The sequence below is a fragment of the Passer domesticus genome, chromosome 3 (genome assembly GCF_036417665.1).
Source record: "Passer domesticus isolate bPasDom1 chromosome 3, bPasDom1.hap1, whole genome shotgun sequence".
Classification (NCBI taxonomy): Eukaryota; Metazoa; Chordata; class Aves; order Passeriformes; family Passeridae; genus Passer; species Passer domesticus.
In genome coordinates, this window is record NC_087476.1 from 60,915,502 (window position 1) to 60,935,824 (window position 20,323).

General features: G+C 40.8%; 1 protein-coding gene and 1 long non-coding RNA gene across 5 annotated transcripts in view; one reads left to right on the top strand and one right to left on the bottom strand.

Annotated features, from left to right (window-relative positions):
• Positions 1-7,389, top strand: part of ARID1B (AT-rich interaction domain 1B) — a 323,681-nt gene extending 316,292 nt beyond the window's left edge. For all 4 annotated transcript variants that reach the window (XM_064413401.1, XM_064413402.1, XM_064413404.1 and 1 more), the window contains 3 exons: positions 534-1,323; positions 2,175-2,305; positions 4,305-7,389. In XM_064413401.1, coding sequence (XP_064269471.1) covers positions 534-1,323; positions 2,175-2,305; positions 4,305-6,017 — 2,634 coding nt within the window. In that variant the 3' untranslated portion in view covers positions 6,018-7,389. The remainder of the gene's footprint in view (positions 1-533; positions 1,324-2,174; positions 2,306-4,304) is intronic.
• A 10,110-nt stretch (positions 7,390-17,499) lies between these two features.
• The window catches only part of LOC135298114 (uncharacterized), a 49,393-nt gene continuing 46,569 nt past the window's right edge, over positions 17,500-20,323 (bottom strand). Inside the window, exon 4 of the long non-coding RNA XR_010360093.1 lies at positions 17,500-17,633. This is a non-coding gene — a long non-coding RNA (uncharacterized LOC135298114). The remainder of the gene's footprint in view (positions 17,634-20,323) is intronic.

Consider the following 20,323-nt stretch of genomic DNA (forward strand, 5'->3'; position numbering starts at 1 on the left):
TATTAATAAATTTATTGTCTGTAGCCTATGTCATATCGTAAGATTCACTGTTTCAGACTTGCATGTTTGCAGCATATCTTGTTGCTTTAACAGTTTATTCAGTGCTTGTCTCTTGAAAAGATTCACTGGGTGGTTTTGAATTTTTTTTAAGATTTTTCTTCTTAATAGACTAAGCATAAGAAAGGAGTGGAAATATTTCAGTTGGTGTTGCCTTTTCATACATGTCTGAGATGACCAGTGAAATGTAGTCTGACAGATGGGGAAGGAAAGGGAAAGGGGAAAAAAATAGAGCAAGCATAAGAAAATTTAGCCCAAGGATAAGCTTCCTTTTAGTATTCAGCTATAAGCATAGCAAAACAGAGGCTTAAAAAGGAAGCGCTGGCTCAAGCCTAACAGCGCTGTGTGCCCGACTCTGGAGTCGGCACGATCCCTCTAGAACTAAGCGCCTTCGGCTTTTTGAATGAGCTTTCATCCAGTGTATTTGTATTGTGTGTGGAGTAAAAGTGACACATCTTTCCAAAATTTTCTTTCAGAACTACAAGAGACACATGGATGGCATGTATGGGCCTCCAGCCAAGCGCCACGAAGGGGATATGTATAACATGCAGTATGGCAACCAGCAGCAGGAGATGTACAACCAGTACGGCAACGCTTACACAGGGCCTGACAGGAGGCCCATGCAGGGACAGTACCCGTATCCATATAACAGGGAAAGGATGCAGGGCCCAGGACAAATGCAGCAGCATGGAATACCTCCCCAGATGATTGGTGGCCCCATGCAGTCATCATCCTCCAGTGAAGGCCCTCAGCAGAACATGTGGCCAACACGAAATGATATGCCTTACCCTTACCAGAACAGGCAAGGTCCAGGAGGCCCCGCACAGGCCCCTCCGTATCCAGGGATGAATCGCACTGATGATATGATGGTACCTGACCAGAGGATAAACCACGAGAGTCAGTGGCCTTCTCATGTCAACCAACGGCAGCCTTCTTATATGTCATCCTCAGCCTCCATGCAGCCTATCACTAGACCTCCTCAGTCATCCTACCAGACACCACCCTCTATGCCAAACCACATCTCCAGAGCTCCAAGTCCAGCATCTTTCCAGCGCTCTTTGGAAAACCGTATGTCTCCAAGCAAGTCTCCTTTCCTACCCTCCATGAAGATGCAAAAGGTTATACCCACAGTTCCAGTGTCACAGGTCACAGGACCTCCACCCCAACCACCACCGATTAGGCGAGAGATTACCTTCCCCCCAGGCTCTGTAGAAGCCTCCCAACCAGTCTTAAAACCAAGACGAAAGATTACCTCAAAAGATATTGGTAAGCATCAAAAAAAAACAATATAAATTGTGATGAAAGGGACTTTGATTCTGGTTTTGGGTTTTTTTTACATTTTAAGACACTCTTGACAAATAGTGAACTTTGGTAAACTACGATGTGATTGTTTTCAATAAAAGTGTGATAACATGTGCATCAGCGAGGATGATGGGTAGCACTCATCCCAGACAATCTGACATGAAATGAAAGTAATATTTTATATGGAGACTTGAAGTCTTCACAAATGCATTAAAAATGAAGCTTGCCTCAGATTTCAAAATGAGATGTGTTAAAAGGTCCTTTAGAATGTCTGTTAAATCACCAGTACAGCATTTAGCTTAGCAAAGTTAAGCTAAATGTTTTTGTTCCATGGAAGCTCATGCTGTTCTGCTCTGAAGTTGCAGTGTCTGCTTTCCTTGAATGGTCCATTAAATCATTCCATAGTATTTTTCCTGTTTGTTTCTCCCCCACTTCTTAAAAAGATCCCCAAGTTTTTTCTTATCTTAAATTTTGGTTACATTTCATCCATTCAAGTTCTCATACTTCAGATTTCCACATTCCTGATAGAGTAGTCTACCTTTGTTTACTGATGAATTGGGTTTGTCCAGCTCTTTAAGTTTGTACGATTGTTTCAGGTTCAGCAGTGTCAGGAAGAATGGCCCTGCCCCAGACTAAGGCTTAGCAGCAGTTACAGAAAAATGAACAGAACTCAGCAGTAAAAATAGGGTCTTAATCAGTAGCCATTTAATTTAAATTTGCATCCTCAGAATATCACAGTTTACTCTTTCAGAACTCAGTAACAGTCTCCAAGGATGCACTAATAGTGTTTTACTTCTCCCCCTTTCTTTCTCCAGTAACTCCTGAGGCCTGGAGAGTGATGATGTCTCTTAAATCTGGTCTTTTGGCTGAAAGTACCTGGGCGCTAGACACTATTAATATTCTTCTGTATGATGACAGCACTGTTGCTACTTTCAACCTCTCTCAGGTAGGTGGGAAAGCATTATACTTCTCAACTTTCCAGGGAAAGAAAAGTGAAATAAGACACCTACAAAAATGCTGCTGGCTTTTCCAATTTATTCTAATTAACATAAATTTTAATATTGAAAAACTTGCGCTTGTTTATGATTGGCAACAGTGAGTAACAAGAGACAGATATAGGTCACACAGAGGAAATAAAGAAGCCTTGAAAAAGGATGTTTCTTGTTGAAAGGAGAATGTAGGAATATACGAATTTTAGCACTGCCAAAAGACTAATGTGTAAACTCACACACATGATAGTATAATCCCTCAAAACAGCAGTATGTTAGTAGTCTTTCTTAATCTGTGTTTCTGTAAAGACTTTGCAATACTATATTAAACTGGTTTTTGGTGACAACTTGTCCTCTTCTGTACTTCCCCGAGAGACCGTGGGATTTTAGTTAATTGCTTATTTTCTGTTCCATCTCCTCTTCCAGCGAATTGAGGTTTCACAGGAATACCAAATTAACAATTTAAAGGCTAAAATCCACTGTCTATCCATAGTATGCAATCAACACAGTATTTAACAGTGTGTGCTTTTGCCTCACTGCCTCCCAGCATTTTTCAGCTCTGCTCTAATACTTTCCTGTTAGGTGGTAGTAATAGATAGCATGCTGATAATTCACATCATCTAAAATTTGTACAAATTAAATATTCAGTTTCTTTCCTCCATTCATTCCTTGGTCACTAATAGTGTAACTCATCATTTTTAAATATAATGAATTTTTTTTTTAAATACAGACACAAATGGTACATTACATCCCACCTGACTTTAGAACTAGGGATATCTATAGCATGATTTATCTCACCCAGAAAAAGAGATCTAAAATAGGTCAGATGAATCATACCCTAGAAATGGCCTGTAAAAGACCATTGATTATAAAAGGAATCAAGACAATTAGGTTAGGTTGTGTGACTAGTGTGGGTGTTTGAAGTTAAAGGAGGTGAATCTCCTCTGAATTCTGACAGAAATTGTGTTAATACACCCTATGCAAATGGCACAGAATACCAGACATATTGTAAATACATATATTCTTTTGTTATGTTTGCTTTGGACTCTGTTTCCAGTGGCAGCCAGGACCATATGATGCCTGGTAACTCCTGTGGTTCTGATAAGCATCGCTTTGTTCTTAGTTCTTTGAGAAGCTGGCAATCATAAGAGAATATAGAATGGACAAAAGGCTACATTTTACTGAAAATACATCAGCCACAATTAAAAAAAAAAACCACATTAAAAGCCAGACAATTGAGCTGAATGCATCATAACAACTAAGAATTTTTAATAATAAAGCCACTAAGTGTAAATTAATACCAGTCTAACTACTGCCTTTCCATAAGAAAGTGATTACAAGTTAATTAAGAAGATTAAACCTAAATGAAAACTGTTTCTGAAGGGTGACTTACAGCACCAGACTCCAATAACAGTTTTAAACTACTGCCAGACAAAAAATGGATCTGTTCCAGTAGAGATGAGATATTAATCTAGGATATCAGTACCTGGACCATGAACTGCAGGTTCCTACGTGACAGTTGGTTTTAGAGACAAAGGAGGAAAGGAAAAATTGCAAACTTTAGGTATCTAATAAAAGTACAAATCAGAAAAAATTGCCGAGTTAGGAACTTCAGTACTCTTACAAAAAATGAAGAGTAATAGGCATTTCCAAGGGGACAGAACGGCTAAGCCAGATGTCTGCTGTGGCTTAAAGGAAACATTAATAAAGTTCTGTACCTCTCATAGCTGTTACAGCTGAAGCAAACAGAGCTGTGATAATTTGACATTATATACTGTTTGGACAGACTCTAGAAGAATTTCTTTTGATTAACTTCAGTCATGCAGGACCTAGCCACAAGTCCACAGCAGGATAAGAAAAATATTCACACATGAATCCATCAATGTTCCTAGTAAAATTCCATGCAGACAAAAATATTTATGTGATTTTTGTGTTCTTTCTTTCTTCTTCCCTCAGTTGTCTGGATTTCTTGAGCTTTTAGTAGAATATTTTAGAAAATGCCTGATTGACATTTTTGGAATCCTTATGGAATATGAAGTGGGAGATCCAGGCCACAAAGCACTTGATCACAAAGCAGCCAAGAAAGATGATAGTCAGTCTTTGGCAGAGGATACTGGAAAAGATGAGAATGACGAATGTATTGACTATTTTGATGAAGATGAGGAGGAGGGGGAGGATGAAAAGGTAGAAGGAGAAGAAAAGAGCATTGTTTTTTCTACTCCTGGTGCCATTGCTGATCCAAGTGAGAGGCCAAAACAAGCCAGTAAATTTGACAAGCTGCCAATAAAGATTGTAAAGAAAAATAATCTATTTGTTGTTGACCGATCTGACAAACTTGGACGCGTTCAGGAATTTGATAGTGGACTTCTCCACTGGCAGCTTGGTGGTGGTGACACAACTGAGCATATCCAGACTCACTTTGAAAGCAAGATGGAGATTCCACCACGCAGGAAAGCCCCTCCTCCCTTGAACTCTCCAAGCAAAAAGAAGGACCTCGAGGGGAAAGGTGAAACTGAGGAGCAACAAGAAAAGAGTATAACAGCAACCATTGATGATGTCCTCTCGGCTCGGCCAGGAGCACTACCTGAAGACTCAAACTCTGGTTCCCAAACAGAGAGCAGTAAATTTCCCTTCGGGATCCATCAAGCCAAAAGCCACCGGAATATTAAACTGCTAGAGGATGAGCCAAGGAGCCGGGATGAGACTCCTCTATGCACCATAACTCACTGGCAAGACTCCTTGGCCAAACGCTGCATCTGTGTGTCAAATATCGTCCGTAGCTTGTCTTTTGTGCCTGGCAATGACACCGAAATGTCCAAACATCCAGGCTTGGTGCTGATCCTGGGAAAGTTGATCCTTCTTCACCACGAGCATCCAGAAAGAAAGCGAGCGCCGCAGACTTACGAGAAAGAGGAAGAGGAGGACAAAGGGGTGGCCTGCAGCAAGGATGAGTGGTGGTGGGACTGCCTCGAGGTCTTGAGGGATAATACATTGGTCACATTAGCCAACATTTCTGGGCAGCTAGACTTGTCTGCTTACACAGAAAGCATCTGTTTGCCAATTTTGGATGGCTTGCTGCACTGGATGGTGTGCCCGTCTGCAGAGGCACAGGATCCTTTTCCAACCGTGGGGCCCAACTCAGTTCTTTCGCCTCAGAGACTTGTGCTGGAGACCCTGTGTAAGCTCAGTATCCAGGACAATAATGTGGACCTTATCTTGGCCACCCCCCCATTCAGCCGTCAGGAGAAACTCTACGCTACTTTAGTTAGGTACGTTGGGGACCGCAAAAACCCGGTCTGCCGAGAAATGTCCATGGCGCTCCTATCGAACCTTGCCCAGGGGGACACATTAGCAGCAAGGGCAATAGCTGTGCAGAAGGGAAGCATTGGAAACTTGATAAGCTTCCTGGAGGATGGGGTCACTATGGCCCAGTACCAGCAGAGCCAGCATAACCTCATGCACATGCAGCCTCCGCCTCTGGAGCCGCCTAGCGTAGACATGATGTGCAGGGCAGCCAAGGCCTTGCTGGCCATGGCGAGAGTGGACGAGAACCGCTCCGAGTTCCTTTTGCACGAGGGTCGTTTGCTGGATATCTCAATATCTGCTGTCCTGAACTCTCTGGTTGCATCTGTCATCTGTGATGTACTTTTTCAGATTGGGCAGTTATGACATAAGTGAGAAGCCAAGCATGTGTGAGTGGAGATTAGAGGGTCACATATAACTGGCTGTTTTCTGTTCTTGTTTATCCAATGTAGGAAGAAGGAAAAAAAAAGAATCTTTGCTCCTCTGCCCCATTCACTATTTACCAATTGGGAATTAAAGAAATTATTAATTTGAACAGTTATGAAATTAATATTTGCTGTCTATGTGTATAAGTACATCTTTTTATTTTATTTTTTTTAACCAAAGTTGCTGTCTAGTACATTCAAAGGTCACACTTTTTTTTTCCATAGATTATCCTTTTCAATGTTCTTTTCCATGTTTGTATTGCATATTTTTTGGGAAGCGAACTAGTGACTTTTTAAAAAAATGTTATGGCAAACCATTGTATGATGGGAAAAATCTCACCACTTTGAAACAAAAAGGTGAAAAATAACCAACATACCAAGTTCCTGTGTGTTTTATTTTTTCAGATAAGGAAAAAATAAAAAAAAACTTGTATACCATCACCCAAAGCTCTGTGCAATAGAAGATTCTAGTGATGTAGGTATAGGGGATCAAGGAGGGTGTCAGTCAGTAGTCAAAATCCAAAACAACACTGATTTCTCCTCAGGAGAAATGGTTACATTAGGCTAGGAGCAAAACAAAACAAAATAAGTCAAGTTAAAAGATTTTTAAACAAAACCTGAAGTTAAACATCAGTTGCTTCCTCACCAGAACTGTCTTGTCTACATCTTTTTTTTTTTTGACCTTCCACAATGACAGTTCTTCACGATTCCTTTAATCATTTTTTAAAATATTTTTTTATTGCCTAAGGGCCGTGATGTATATAGAAGTTGTACATGAAACATACCCTCATTTTTTTTTTTTTAGTACAAAGTTTTTAGTTTCTTTTTCATGATGTGGTATCTACAAAGTGATAGTAGAATTATTTTTTTTTTCTTTCATTTGGGCCATATCTCCAAAAAATAATAAAAAAAAAAAAGAAAAAAGAAAAAACCCAACACAGAAAACCAACAACTGAGGGTAATGTACAAGTTTCTGTATGTATAAAGTCATGCTCTATTTCGGGAGAGCAGCCGATCACAATTTGCTTTATAAATCAAGGTGTGGAAATGGTTACGTATGGATTGATTTAAGAAAATGGTTACCAGTCTACAGACAAAAAATATATACAGGAAAAAAAAAAAGGAAGAAACACAACTTCAAAGATTTTTCAGTGACAAGAATCTGCATTTGTATTTCAAGATAATGTAGTTAAAAAAGAAAAAACTTGATGTAAATTCCTCCTTTTCCTCCGGCTTAATGAATTTCATTTATTCAGTATAAAATCTTTATATGTTCCACATGTTAAGAATAAATGTACATTAAATCTTGTTAAGCACTGTGATGGGTGTTCTTGAATAGTGTTCTAGTTACAGTGTGGGATATCGGAAAGCAAACTAATTACAAGAAAGAGCAATAATGATTATTCTCTTTCCCCTTCTTTATTATTATGACCTTCAAAAATATTACGCTATTGTATCGCAGCAACTTGCTCTTCTTTTAGAAAAGCCTTCTCACGTCTCAGAGAAGCATTTTTAATTATTATATATAAAACCACGAAGCCTCAAAGGGGAAGACATGGCTGACAAGTGATAGTTCTGACTATGCAGGTACCCAGTCTCCGTGCTGTGTTTGGGGGACTGAAGGCAGATGTTAGAAAAAGTGACAAAAGATTTTGTTAAAGCAATAACCAACTGGAAAAAAATCTATCTGTATTCACTACCTGTAATTTTCTCTGTTGGTTAAAGGTGCAAATACCCCAGTGATGTGGGTATTTAGAATAAACACCCACCCACTTCTCGATACTGTATGTGTCATTGCATACTTACGTGGCCTCTTATGCTGGGAGTTCCCCGTTAAAGTGGATCAGGCTTTAATAGAGCACATCCATCGTTATAATTGGTGGGAGATGGCCATTTCCCTTTCGGGAATTATCTGCTTTCAGATACATCCACTCTCACCTGGTGATACCTTGTTGCTGAATATTGTTCAAGCACTAATTTTTGCTATTTTATCTTGGATCATTGACTTTGTTAGTGTGATCATAAAAAGCTAATAATAATCAATTTCCCTGGAATTGCCACATAATTACACTGTTAGTGGATATCCTCCTTCCCTCTCCAATAACAATACAGAGGTGCTTGAAAATTACAACCCCCTTTGGCATACTGCCCATTTTGTTCATATAGATTGCTATAACATTAATATATGTAAGAGAATTTCAGAGACGGGCAAAGTACATACAATTATAAACCAAGTTTGAAACGTGCCTCTCTAGTGTCACGAGAAGTCGTTTCTCTTTCTAGCTTCTCTTACTCAGTAATCTCTCTACTCCTACATCATCTGCTGCAGTGGTCTGTCTTCTTCTTGCACATCACTGCTTTTAGAAATGTCTGGTGAATTGTAACCCACTCTTTATCACAGAGAGAGGCATATTTCAGGGATGATTTTTACAGCCTTTTGCTGGGCAATGTGAAAGTAGAATGCCCTGCTAAACTTATTTCTTACTAATATTTTAATGCTTGATACTGCCCCATGGATACAAGCAGGCTGTTAAATAAAACCTCTGCTGAGTGCTACACACCCCTTTCTGATCAAGGACAGCAAAGGACATCTGTTCTCTTCCCTCTTCAGCTTTCAGACCCAGAGTCCTCTGGGGAAAACTACACCTGTGGCAAAACACTCTCAGCTGTCAGAGGCAGCATGTCAATGCTCCTCAGGACTGCTCCAAGCCTGCTTAAAGAACATGGCGGGAAGGAACACCAGCCAGCCACATAATGTCCACATGTGTATGACCATTCCTGCCACTTTTCCAGCTGGGCCAAGAACTAGCCAAGGAAACAGCAGTGGAAGGAAAAGGTTAACAGTAAGGACTCTGCCTGAACATAATTTTATTCTGTTACAGTAACAGTAAACAGTCTAAATCACTGGTTGGTATTACATCACATTTATCAGAAGAAAGGTGACACATAAGAGCTCCAGTTGCCCCTCTTGTCTTCATATGATTTCATCTTTGCCACAATGTTCTCTTAAGCCTTTGGAGATGACCTGCTCATGGGACTTGTGCACTGAGCATGTTCTGAGTGAGTCCTGACTAAGCATGAGCTGCTGTTGGCATTGTTCTTACAAGAGGTATTTTGGGTCTCAGTTTAGGAAGCAAATTCTACATTTTAATGCAGATGTGATCACTGTGATGAAGCTCAGAGTAGTACTAACAGGATGGACTATTTGAGTTATTTAAGGAAAAGCAGCCAGTTAGTATTTTAGGCACTAATCGACCACAAATACTTGACTAACTAACTGTATATATGTATATAAATCTACCTGATTCTTTGGCAGACCCAAGCAGTTAATTACTTTCAGGTTGAAAGAGCATCAATGTATCTTTACTGACCTTTAGAATCACTTCAGGAATTAAAGTCTATCCCCTTTGACAGGCAAAAAAATGGTTTTGTTTCTTGTTAATATAACTTCCTACACTATTCTTTCAGAAAACCCACAAAACAAAAACCAACACATGAAAATATCCTGCTCAGAAACTCCATGTTTTCAGCTACCCAAAATGAAAGACGGAAAAGAAAAATTCCTGTGTTCAAAAGCCTGTGGGCTTTCTCTTCCATCTTCTTTCGCTGTTTCACACCACAGTCTGTGCCCTCACCACCACAACATCATCACCTTTTGGCATGGATACATCTAGAAAAAAATTTACTTAATTAGAGGAATACTGTAGGAAAAGCATATACACACGTTACATGTTAATGACTTCTGTACAACACTTTAACAGTGCAGTGCAGGCTACGCCTCTTATTTTATGAATAATATGAAAATACCTCTTTCTAATAAAGAGGTGTAACTGAAAAAAACCTACCATCACCTCTACTGTTCTCCCCCATAGAAGAGAGAGGATTTTAAGCATTCATATAGTGCAGGGGCTCAAGCCAGTTTAAAACTGAGGTGGCACATAGTGAAGTCACCTTTCAAGAGGCTGTCAGTAGATTCCTCACTGTGCAGGCAGTAGTGGTGATGTACCTAAGCAAGAATAACACTACCACAGAAGTCAGTCTTTTTAACTAAGAGCAGTCTGAAATTTTGAGTCTGAGTACTCCAGAGAAAGATGGCTTTTATCACCTTTGGCCCAGAATTATCGAACATGTGGAAACCGTGCTCACAGGAAAAAAAACACAGTCCCTGCTGCATTTCCCAAGTTGTGAGGAAGTAACTGCAGGTAGAGAAAGAGGAGAAAATATAAACAAAAGCAACAGTAAACTGAAAAGGCAGGTACTACTCTTGTAGCAAAGTAGAATTCGGAGATCCAGAACATGGCCCCATGCCACTTTAATATTCCTCAGGATAATTTGTGAAATTTCAGGGTGCTCCCTACTTGTCTTCTCATTAAATCTTACAGTTCCCCATGGCAAAGTCCTTTCCATCCATCCCTCACAAAAATTAAAGATTACTGAGCATGAAGAGAGGAGAGAGGAAAATTAAGAGGGGGGAAAAAAAAGGTGAAAAGGCATGGTCATTTGGAGAAAGGCAGAACACAAAGTTGAAATAAAAGTTTATTATGTCCCTTACTCTATGCTTATGTCATTCCAGAGAAACAATTAAACCGAGCTAGGGGAATTTGGCATTTCATTGGTGGCTGGTATAAGTACGATGGAAGTAAAAAAAATCTTTTTTGTGGGAGCAAGGGAAGGAAAGTATCAGTCTCCAAGTGTAGACTGGTAAATTCAAGTTTTTCTTAATTGCATTTACCTTTCAAAACCTCAAGACAACAAGAATGGGGAAGGATTAATACTGTCTGCATTGTTAAATCCACCCTCAGTTGTTTATTTGTGCACTGTCAGAAATGGGTTTGCAAAGTCTGGCCATCCTTTCTGTGAGTGTCAGTAGCCCCAGATAAAGGAGACAGCTGTTCTGGACTGCATACCAAATACAGCCTGTCACGTGCCTCAACTACTCATTTTTGTACTTCTAATTACTAATTCTAACACAAGATAAAATGCATTACATTGCAATGCTGTTGTACAGTATAAGAAATTGTAGGTTTATACTTCACATTTAACTGGCATAAACAAATGAAGTATCAAGATCTTCATCTGATGCCCTCAACAGAGCTACATCTTCCCCTGCATTTGTTAATTTACTTGTTCTGTCATTACTTAGTATATATTGCATTTCCATTAATTAAGCATAGTTATTTACATTGAAAGGGTGATGCAGTGGAATTGCCTAGCTAGCAGAGCAAATCCCTAATGACTTGGGCATCTCTACAGTGTTTATTCAGGTCTGCAAAGAGACTCCTGAAGGACAAACATTCTGACTTTTGCTCCACTATAGAACATTTTTAAAAGGCAAGTTGATGTATTATCATGCCAGGAGAAAGATATGTTTACGTAACATGAAAAATACGTGCTAGATAAAGCTTATAGTACTCTATGATGCTATTCCACTTTACATGTAATTTGGTTACCTGTTCTACATATGCATCTGCAACTGAGAAGAAGAAAAACAACTAAATCATGTTTTACTATGAAATTATAACATAAAATTGCAAAATCAACTATTAAACTTCTTTCCCTCTAAGAGAATTTGGAAAGGAGCAATGTTCCACTGAATATGTTACCACCAGTGAAGCTTACAGTGGACTCCTTCAAGAAGATTCTCTTTTTGTTTTTTAGTATGAAAGATGAAGTTCTGTACATACTGAAACACAAAACCTGATAAATACTGCAATTTAACCATAAAGCTTCATCTGCAGAACTACCACTATGCATTTTATATGCAGTTAGGGAAGACAGACTTGTAACAACAAGTTATTTGTTATCAATATCCTGAGTCCACCTAAAAAATAAAAGTGATTTTCCACCCATTTGTATAGTCATGCATGTTTCACTGGCATGTGTCTCACAGTGCAGAAGAAGTTGTTCTTCTCTTTAGTTCCTTTTTTTTTTTTCCTAATATTTACTCCCTAAACCTCTCCTGTTGCTTCCTTCCTTTCCCCTATGCATTAGTACCAAATAGAGAGTCCTGATTTTTCAAATTACTGAATAGCCTAGGGTTTCTCTGTTATTGATACCTTCTAGTATACAGAGGGATTTCTTCATTGTGCTGAATTAAAAGTTCTTGAGACAGCAGCATCTCCCCAAAGGTTCTTATCCTGTAGGGAAAAGTGACTACAATGGCTCCCAGCCTTAATAGTGCAGATGTGGTCGAGATGTGCCAAGGACAGGTAAAGAAAAGAGCCTCGAGTTACACATTTGACATCCTACACCTTCAAAAGATGGGATTGTTATTTAGAGTAAGCGTGGTCAGGGATACCTCCCACTAACCCCAAGCCCCACCCAGCCTGGCCTGGGACGCTTTCAGTCATGGGGCACCCACAGCTTCTCTGGGCGAGCTCTTCTAGTGCCTCGCCACCCTCACAGTAAAGAACTTCTGCCTTATATCCAGCCTCAACCTGTTCTCTTTCAGCTTACAGCCACTGACCCATCCTAGCAGTAAACACACAAAAGTCTCTCTCCAGCTCTCTTACACCAGTCTCCAGTATCCTTTAGGTACTGGAAGACTTCTTTAATGTCTCAGCAGAGCATTTTCTTCTCCAGGCTAAACAGCGCCAACTCTCTCCGCAGGAGGGGTGCTCCAGCCCTCTGATCACCTTGGTGTCCCTGCTCTGAGCCCGCTCCAGCAGCTCCTGCCTTCCTGTGCTGGGAGCCGCGGAGCCGCACGCAGTCCGCCAGGCAGGAGAGGGACAAAGGGACAGTCATCTCCCTCGCCTCGCTGGCCGCTCCCCACCCCTCCTCCCGCGCCACAGCAGCCTCTCGTGTCCCGCTGCTTTCCCTGCGGCGCTGCCCCGGGCGCCGGGCAGGGCCGGCCCCGCCGCGCTCCCTGAGGGCCGGCCCGAGGGCGTGGGGCGGCCTGGGCGGCCGGGCTGCCTCCCACACGCACCCCGCTGCCAGCAGGCCGGCATTTCACTGCACACTGCTTCCCCCGCTTCCAGCGGCACAGGGTGCGCTTCCCTGCGGCCGGCCCTTCCAGCTGTAAGCACATCATTCAATTACCGTGAGCTTAAATTTATTGTTTGAAATGGCGCTTAGGTTTAATGCTTTTCCAATACTTCTTTCTCATTTGAAATCAATTAATAAAACTCTTTACACGTACTATTTAAATTAAATCTAATTCCAAGCCCTAGCAGAATCGATATTCGGCGGGTCGCTGCAATCCATCCCGCTCTGTGACACGGGGCAGGCAGGAGCGGCCTCCTCCCCTTCGGGCCGCCCCAGTGGCAGCCGGCTCCTGGGGACCCCGGCACCCACCCTGCTCTCGGGGTTCCTGCCGGCAGGATGAGCCCAAGAGTCTCTTTTTCCCAGCCCAGTGGTCAAAGAAAGAGTCAGAATTCCTTGGCTCTGGTTTTCAAGGTGGTTTGTTTTCTCTTTACCTTTTCCTGACCCGCAGAGGTCTGTCCAAGGCACACTGCCCACCCTTGGGGTGGTGTCAGCATTTTATACTAAAATCTACATGTACTTTATTTACCATTATTTTCCAATACGTATCACCTATCTTAGACTGTCTACTTCTACCCTAAACCAATCCAAAAGTGCTAACATCACACAGAAAATGGAGGCTAGGAAGAAGAGGGAAGAAGGACAAGACAACGCCCAAATCCCTCCATCTTGCCTCCTAGACCCCTGTACTAAAAATCCCCAAAATTCCACTTTTCACCCTCTGATAAATTCATTCTCATTCTACTTAAACTTTTGTGACTTGTAACTCTTCATACAAGGTTGGTAATTTGCTCCATGGGTTAAAATCAAAAACCCAAGTGTCTTTGGCTTCCTGCCAAGATCTCCGAGCCCCCTGCCAGGGGCTCGAGCCATCCAGGGCACCCAGAGGGATGTCCTGGGTTCCAACACCTGCCACCAAGTGCCACTGCGTCCCCTCGCACGCTAGTACTGAGGAGCCTTTGTCCCCCTTCTGGAATCAGGATCACCAGCTGAACACCGTCGGTGAGTTGCCCAAAAGTCAATCTGACTTTATGGTTTTACCTGGCTCTGGGAACAGGATTGAGGTAATTTTTGTTTGATGCACTCAAAATCACAGAATCACAGAATTGTCTGGTTTGGAAGGGACCTTGAAGGGCATCTAGCCCCAAAGGCCCTGCCAGGGACAGGGGAACCTTCCCCTAGACCACGTTGTTCAAAGCCCTATCCAACCTGGCCTGGAACATTTCCATGAATGGCACGTCTGCATCGTCTCTGGGTAATCTGTTCCAGTGCCTCACCACCTTCTCAGGAAGGAATTTCTCCCTAATATCGAATCTAGACCTGCCCTTTTTCAGTTTGAAGCCATTCCCCCTATTCTGTCCCTACATGCCCCTGTAAAAAGCCTCTCTCCATGTTTCTTGTAGACTGGGGAAGTGCATGTAAAAGTGCACACACACACACACACACACACACATATATATATATATTTAATTTTTTTCCAATTTCACAAGGAGGTGTTTGTATGAGAGCTCTATTTATGAGCACAGCTTTTGTCATCAGTTTTTGGGAACCAAGCAATTAGCATACTATATCAAACTTAAGCACATACAGATAAGCTTGTTCTAATTTAAAAAAAGAACTAAAAAAAGATCTTTCAGCTCATATTGAAAGAAATATGAGTACTAGTCATTCACTGAAAGGACCACTTTATCATTGTTAAGCTATTAAAAAAAATACAATCCATGCCTCATGTTTACAAGCATCTAGTAATATGCAGTATTGTAAGACCCTTCAGTGCCATGGGAATATATTAAAGACATACCTCTTCATTTTAACAGAAAAAGAAGTTGAAAAAATGTCTTTTGTTCCAAAATTCGTTGGCTGATAAAGAAAAAGTAGCTGGTACCATTTATTATGCAATACTCTAGATCAAACAATGATTTTGTTATAGTCAATTATGAAAAATGCAAGCAAAACAATCATTTAAGCATAAATTTTCATTTTCTAATTAGTTTGTAGGCAGTGGTGCTTACTAGTGTTGGTATCAGCATTATCAGCTGTAGATAAGTGAAAGTTAAAAACACATGGTATTGTTATATCTTCACATTTTTTGAAGAATCTTTTTGCAAGTTCTGTGCTTTTTGATTATTGAAAATAATCAAATATATAATAACTCATTCTTCCATTAACTATATAGCAACAAATGAAGTGCTGCAATATTTTGTTATTTCTGTGGTTTGAAGCATCTGGTGGCTGCACACTAAGATATTGAGCACATTTTGAGTTTTATTTTTTATTAGGAAGAAAACAACATAATTGTAGCAACACATAGCAGGTAAAATAATAGAAATATGAAATATTGCCAGTAAATAGATAAAAACTCCCTAATTTAAAAAAGGTCTCTATAAGACTTAGATCATTCAGACTTTCCATCCAGATTTCTTCCACAACAGCTTGTGTGAGAGATCATGAACTAGTTTGGGTCTGGCTTCATACCTCTCACTGTGATTCTGCTTAGATGTTTCCAACCAGTAAATCAGTCAGTAAATTCAAGTGGTTTGTTCTGAATGTTTCCCATAATGAAAATACATTTGAAAGCAATACATCTTTTTTGAAACTTCTCAATTGAAGTGGAAGTTCAGTCCCCAGTCGAGAAAACACAAATTTTAATTAAAGATTAAAAAGAAGAAATAAAGAAGTGTGTTGACTAGCTGTCGGCAGGGGTAGGAATAACAGAAGGGGATGAAGGACAGCATACTGGAGGAACTTCCAAATCTCCCTGCCACTGATACTCTCTAAGCAATGATAAATGTTACTTCTAGAAAAGAAAAGGCAAACGATCCTTACAATGCTCTCAGTATCACACTATTGCCAAGGCATCCACATTTTTCAAGGAGTTTCTCATGAGCTGTGTGAACAGTACAAGTCACAGTGGCATAACAGTAGGTAACCAGCCATACCTTTGCTTCACCTAGTTACAGCCTTAGGGAGCTCAGAGCTTTATATTTCCCTGGTGGCAAAAGCTCTTTGTCTTACTGGCACATTAACTCAGTCCTGGCCTGCCATTTGTTTTAGTCGAGCTGGCAACATTCATACAGCCTTGAAATCAATCCATAGCCTTTTTATGCTAAAATACATAACATGCCATTGCAATGCTTCTGATTCACTGCTGCCTTTTAGGCAGGCTGGAGGAGCTCACCTTGACAGCCAAAAGTTGCACAGAAACCTCTGTTTCCCTGCTGCCCACACTGGCCTGGAAGCTGCTGGCAGAGCTGGCTTTCCCCAGTGCTGCCCCAAGGCTGTAAGGTGGGGCTGGGCTCAGCACAGCTGTGAGACTGAGTGCAGGCAGGTGTCCATTAACAGAAAGAAGTGTTCCTGCAGGACCTGGGAGTGTCAGGGAGAATCTCTGGCAGCACAGGAGAGCATGGAAAACAGATGGAGTGAGAGCAATGCTGTACGTGCTTTTTCTGCACTGCTTACCTCCTCAAAGGACTTGTCCCACAAAGGCCGTGGGGACATGGGAAAGAAGCTTGCTAACACTTTTCTAAAAAAAGCTTTCACCTGGCTTGATCAGGTTTTTTAAAAGGTTAGCCTGACTAATCTGAATTAAACATCTTCCTCAGAAAATGTGTGATGCTTAAGAAATAGAAATTATTTGGAGGTACAGAGTGGGGCCTGGAAATTGTGAAGATTATAGAAGTTACATTGTGATAGGTTGTTGCTGATATTAAAGCCACCTATGACAGTGCAAGTACATGCTAAAGTCATGTAACATTAAGATGAACTTAAGCATATCTTTAGAGTTCAAAATATCCTTAAAGGACTTTTGTATCTCACAGAAACTTAATAAAACCAAAAAATTGGCTAGCATTTTTGTGGCAACCTCCTGCCCACAGGTAACAGCCGTGGCCACTCCATGCCTCCAAATACCTCAGTTTTAGAAAGTACTTTCCTGTTTTCTGAAGCTCATTTTAAATGATGCAACATCATGAAACAGCAAAGTTATGTCAGTATGGAGGTTTTCAATTTTTTTTATGCCTGTTTCTGTCCTTTCTGCAGACTCTTTAGAGAAGTTGTATCAAAAGTGTACAAAGCAGCCCTTAGTGTGGAATACTTGCTGCTGGCTTCTTAATTCTGTCTTATTTTTCATTGAAATTCAAACAAACAGAGCCTTCATTTGATAGGATACTTACCATACAAAATAATACTAAAATGAAGAGAGGAAAATCCTTTGAACCTCAACAGAGAGGTGAGAACTTGACATTATTTTTGTCTTTGGCTTGAAAAAAGTCTCCTTAAAAAGAGAAGGGAACGTCAAAGTAAACTTCAGTCCAATAGGCTTTATTTTTTTTTTGCAGCATAAAAATTACGTTTTCAAACTCTTTTTGTTCTCATCTGAGTAATACATTACAATGTTTAAATAACTAAATGTATAAATAATAAACATTTTGTAAATCTTCATCTGAAATAGTGATATTGAGGGAAACACTTTGAAGTGCAGATAATTCCCCTCATGGTCTCCTCCCCCCGAATCTTCTTCAGATCTTGCAGAACACTTTGCTGATTCCCCAGAGGCACGTTTGGTCCATTGAAGATTCTAGTTAAAGTAAAGAAAGATGTTTAAATCTTTTAACTGAGTTTTTGGAGTAGAATTAAATTAGAAGTGTACACCTTTCAGTTTCCCAAACTTTTACTGCTCTGTTATTTAAGCTTCAAAGTTCAGTTTACAGCAGAACTATTCATATTTCATATCTCAACTGAGGATCTCTTCCCTTATTTGGTTTTTAGTTCTCAGGCAAGTGGGAGACACAGATGCTATGAGCAGAGTGTATGTGTCTGCATTGTTTGTGAAAAACACCCTGAGGCAAGGCATTCAAGCCTGCCTGTTAGGTTAGCAGGCTCCTGCTTTGGAAAGCTCACCTGGAAACATATGAAAGGTGTTCAACCCTTTGGAAGGTCAACGGCTTTAAAACACTATGTATTTGGTATCTAAAAAGCTTTATGAAAATCTTCCCTTCACAGGGATCTAGGATCTCCTCAGCTACCCATGCTGAATGGCCTGTGCTTTCTCACACTCATACAAATATTACGCAAGAGTGAGCTTAATTATTTATTGTATTAGAAATAACTAAGAAGAGAAAGAAAGTAATTTTTATTTTAAAGTGTCAATTTAGGAAGCCTTTTAAAAATAGTGTTTATAGAAAATAGCAAATGCATAGCATGTTAGGATTACTGATTAGTTTAAAACAGTGAGTACAATAATCCATTCTTTTAATTAGTTTTCCAAATTGCTGGCAAAAATAACAGAGAGATGTTGTCTGTGGAGAGGTAAATGCTTCCTTATAATTGTTTTGGATTTCGCTCTAACCTTTAATGAATTTTTTCTTGTAATGACAAGTGCATTCTTTTTATTCCTGCACTAATGTTAGGGACGTTCAGATGAAAGAATGAGGCATCTGGGAGCTCAGCAGAGTTTTATTTTGACAAATGACCTCACTGACCACGTTGACGAACACCAACTGTACTGGTAAATGGCCGAGCCACAGATGTTCGTGTTTCATACAGCTCTGGCTCAAGCCTTCTCTGCCTCCCTACTGCCTGTTGCTGCCCCTTCCCTGCAGCTCTGCTGGGCACGGGTTTTGTGTGAGCTCTTGAAACAAAATGAGCCAGGGAAACTCACACAGCGTGTTTCCATGGGTTATTATCAGCCACCTTGGCTGATTTTGCCTGAATTCAATGGCCCAGGCTCTCGTACAAACTGCAGCAGCAGCACCAGACCAGCAGGGACACTTCCAGAGCAGGCAGCTGACCATATGCTGCCAGCCTTGGTGACCATGGAGTGTCTTGAGAGGGAAATGCATTGCCACCAGCCTTCCCCTCCCCTTTCCAGGAACATTTAAATACCATTCACAGTGCCTGCTTCCCACAGCAGAAATTCTCAGAATTGGAGACTGTGCAGCCCTTCTGCAAAGCAGTTGTGATTTGCTCCCTCCACTTTATTTCCAGTGAGTGCATTCAATGTGAAGACAACACCGAGTTAAATACTGTCCTAAGGATTCCTTTAGGCTTTTGCTAGTGGTTGCCACAGGCTACAGCCCTGCTGAGAGGTGGGTGTAAGAGCAGGTTGCCTCATGCCTTCCCACAGCTTTTGTGTGTGTGGGTGTGAGTGTGCACTGTGCATCCCACAGCTACATGTCATCAGGAGGGTAGGCAGGATTTTGCAGACAGGGACACAGGGGTCCAGGTAGCAGAGAAGGAGGAGCCCTGGGTGAGAGGAGTTTCTGCATCACCTGTAGAAGGAGAAAGATGAATAATGAAAGGGGCACTGGGTCAGTCAAGGAGGGATGTGGAAGCAGCAGTGAAGGTGTGACAGTATTTTGGTCTAAGAAGACAGATATTCCACTTCCTGGAAAACATGACTTAGAGTATGCTACCACATTACATGAATTGATGGAGCACCACACAGCACTCACTCTTCCTTGGAATGTTGATCCTTTGATCCCCCAAGTAGACTTACCCAATGTCTTGGGTAGGAGGAGGACAGAGATTGTGTCGCTGTGCAAGCTTGTGCTCTCCAGAACTGGTGCACCACTTGCTTTCTTGTTCTGTGGCTGCAGGCACCAGAGGTATCACCCTTATAAACCACAGTGCCTTCACACACATCTTGCAAGATGTGAGAAAGGATGCAGAACATGTGAAAGTGAATGACAGAGGGCAGTCCATCCCCAAGACTCACTTTTTGTAAAAATATGGGCTTCATTTTGAAAGTCTATGAGCAAGGAACATTTTGCTCTTAAAAATAAACAGATTCTCAAATTGCCTTGTGCTGTGCCAAATGATAGTGTAACCAATATTGGTCTTAAGGCAATTTCACTGAAATCATCATGAAGTTTCCCAAAATTGCTTTGCAATAAAGCAAATGGTACAGGGGAAAGTCTTCTGTTAGTCATTTGTACATTCACATAAGCATCAAATGAAAACCAGGGCTTTCCTGGTTTAAATACAGTGTTGTAAGTTTAGGGTTTGGTTTTTTTTTTCTTTCTAAATGTCTTCTGAAAAATGAATTTTCATCAGTAAGTAGTCCTCTCATATCAAAGAAAATGTGGGTTTGTGTATAAATGTTACCCCGCAGATTTCAGAGGCCTTTGAGTTTTTGTGGCTGGGGGAGAGAGAACTGCTCCCTGTGGGGAGAGGAATAGATATGATACTGGAGAAAGGACACAGCAAATATGGCTACGGAGAAATGGATAGAGAAATAACGTGGACATGAGAGAGAAATCAGTTTAA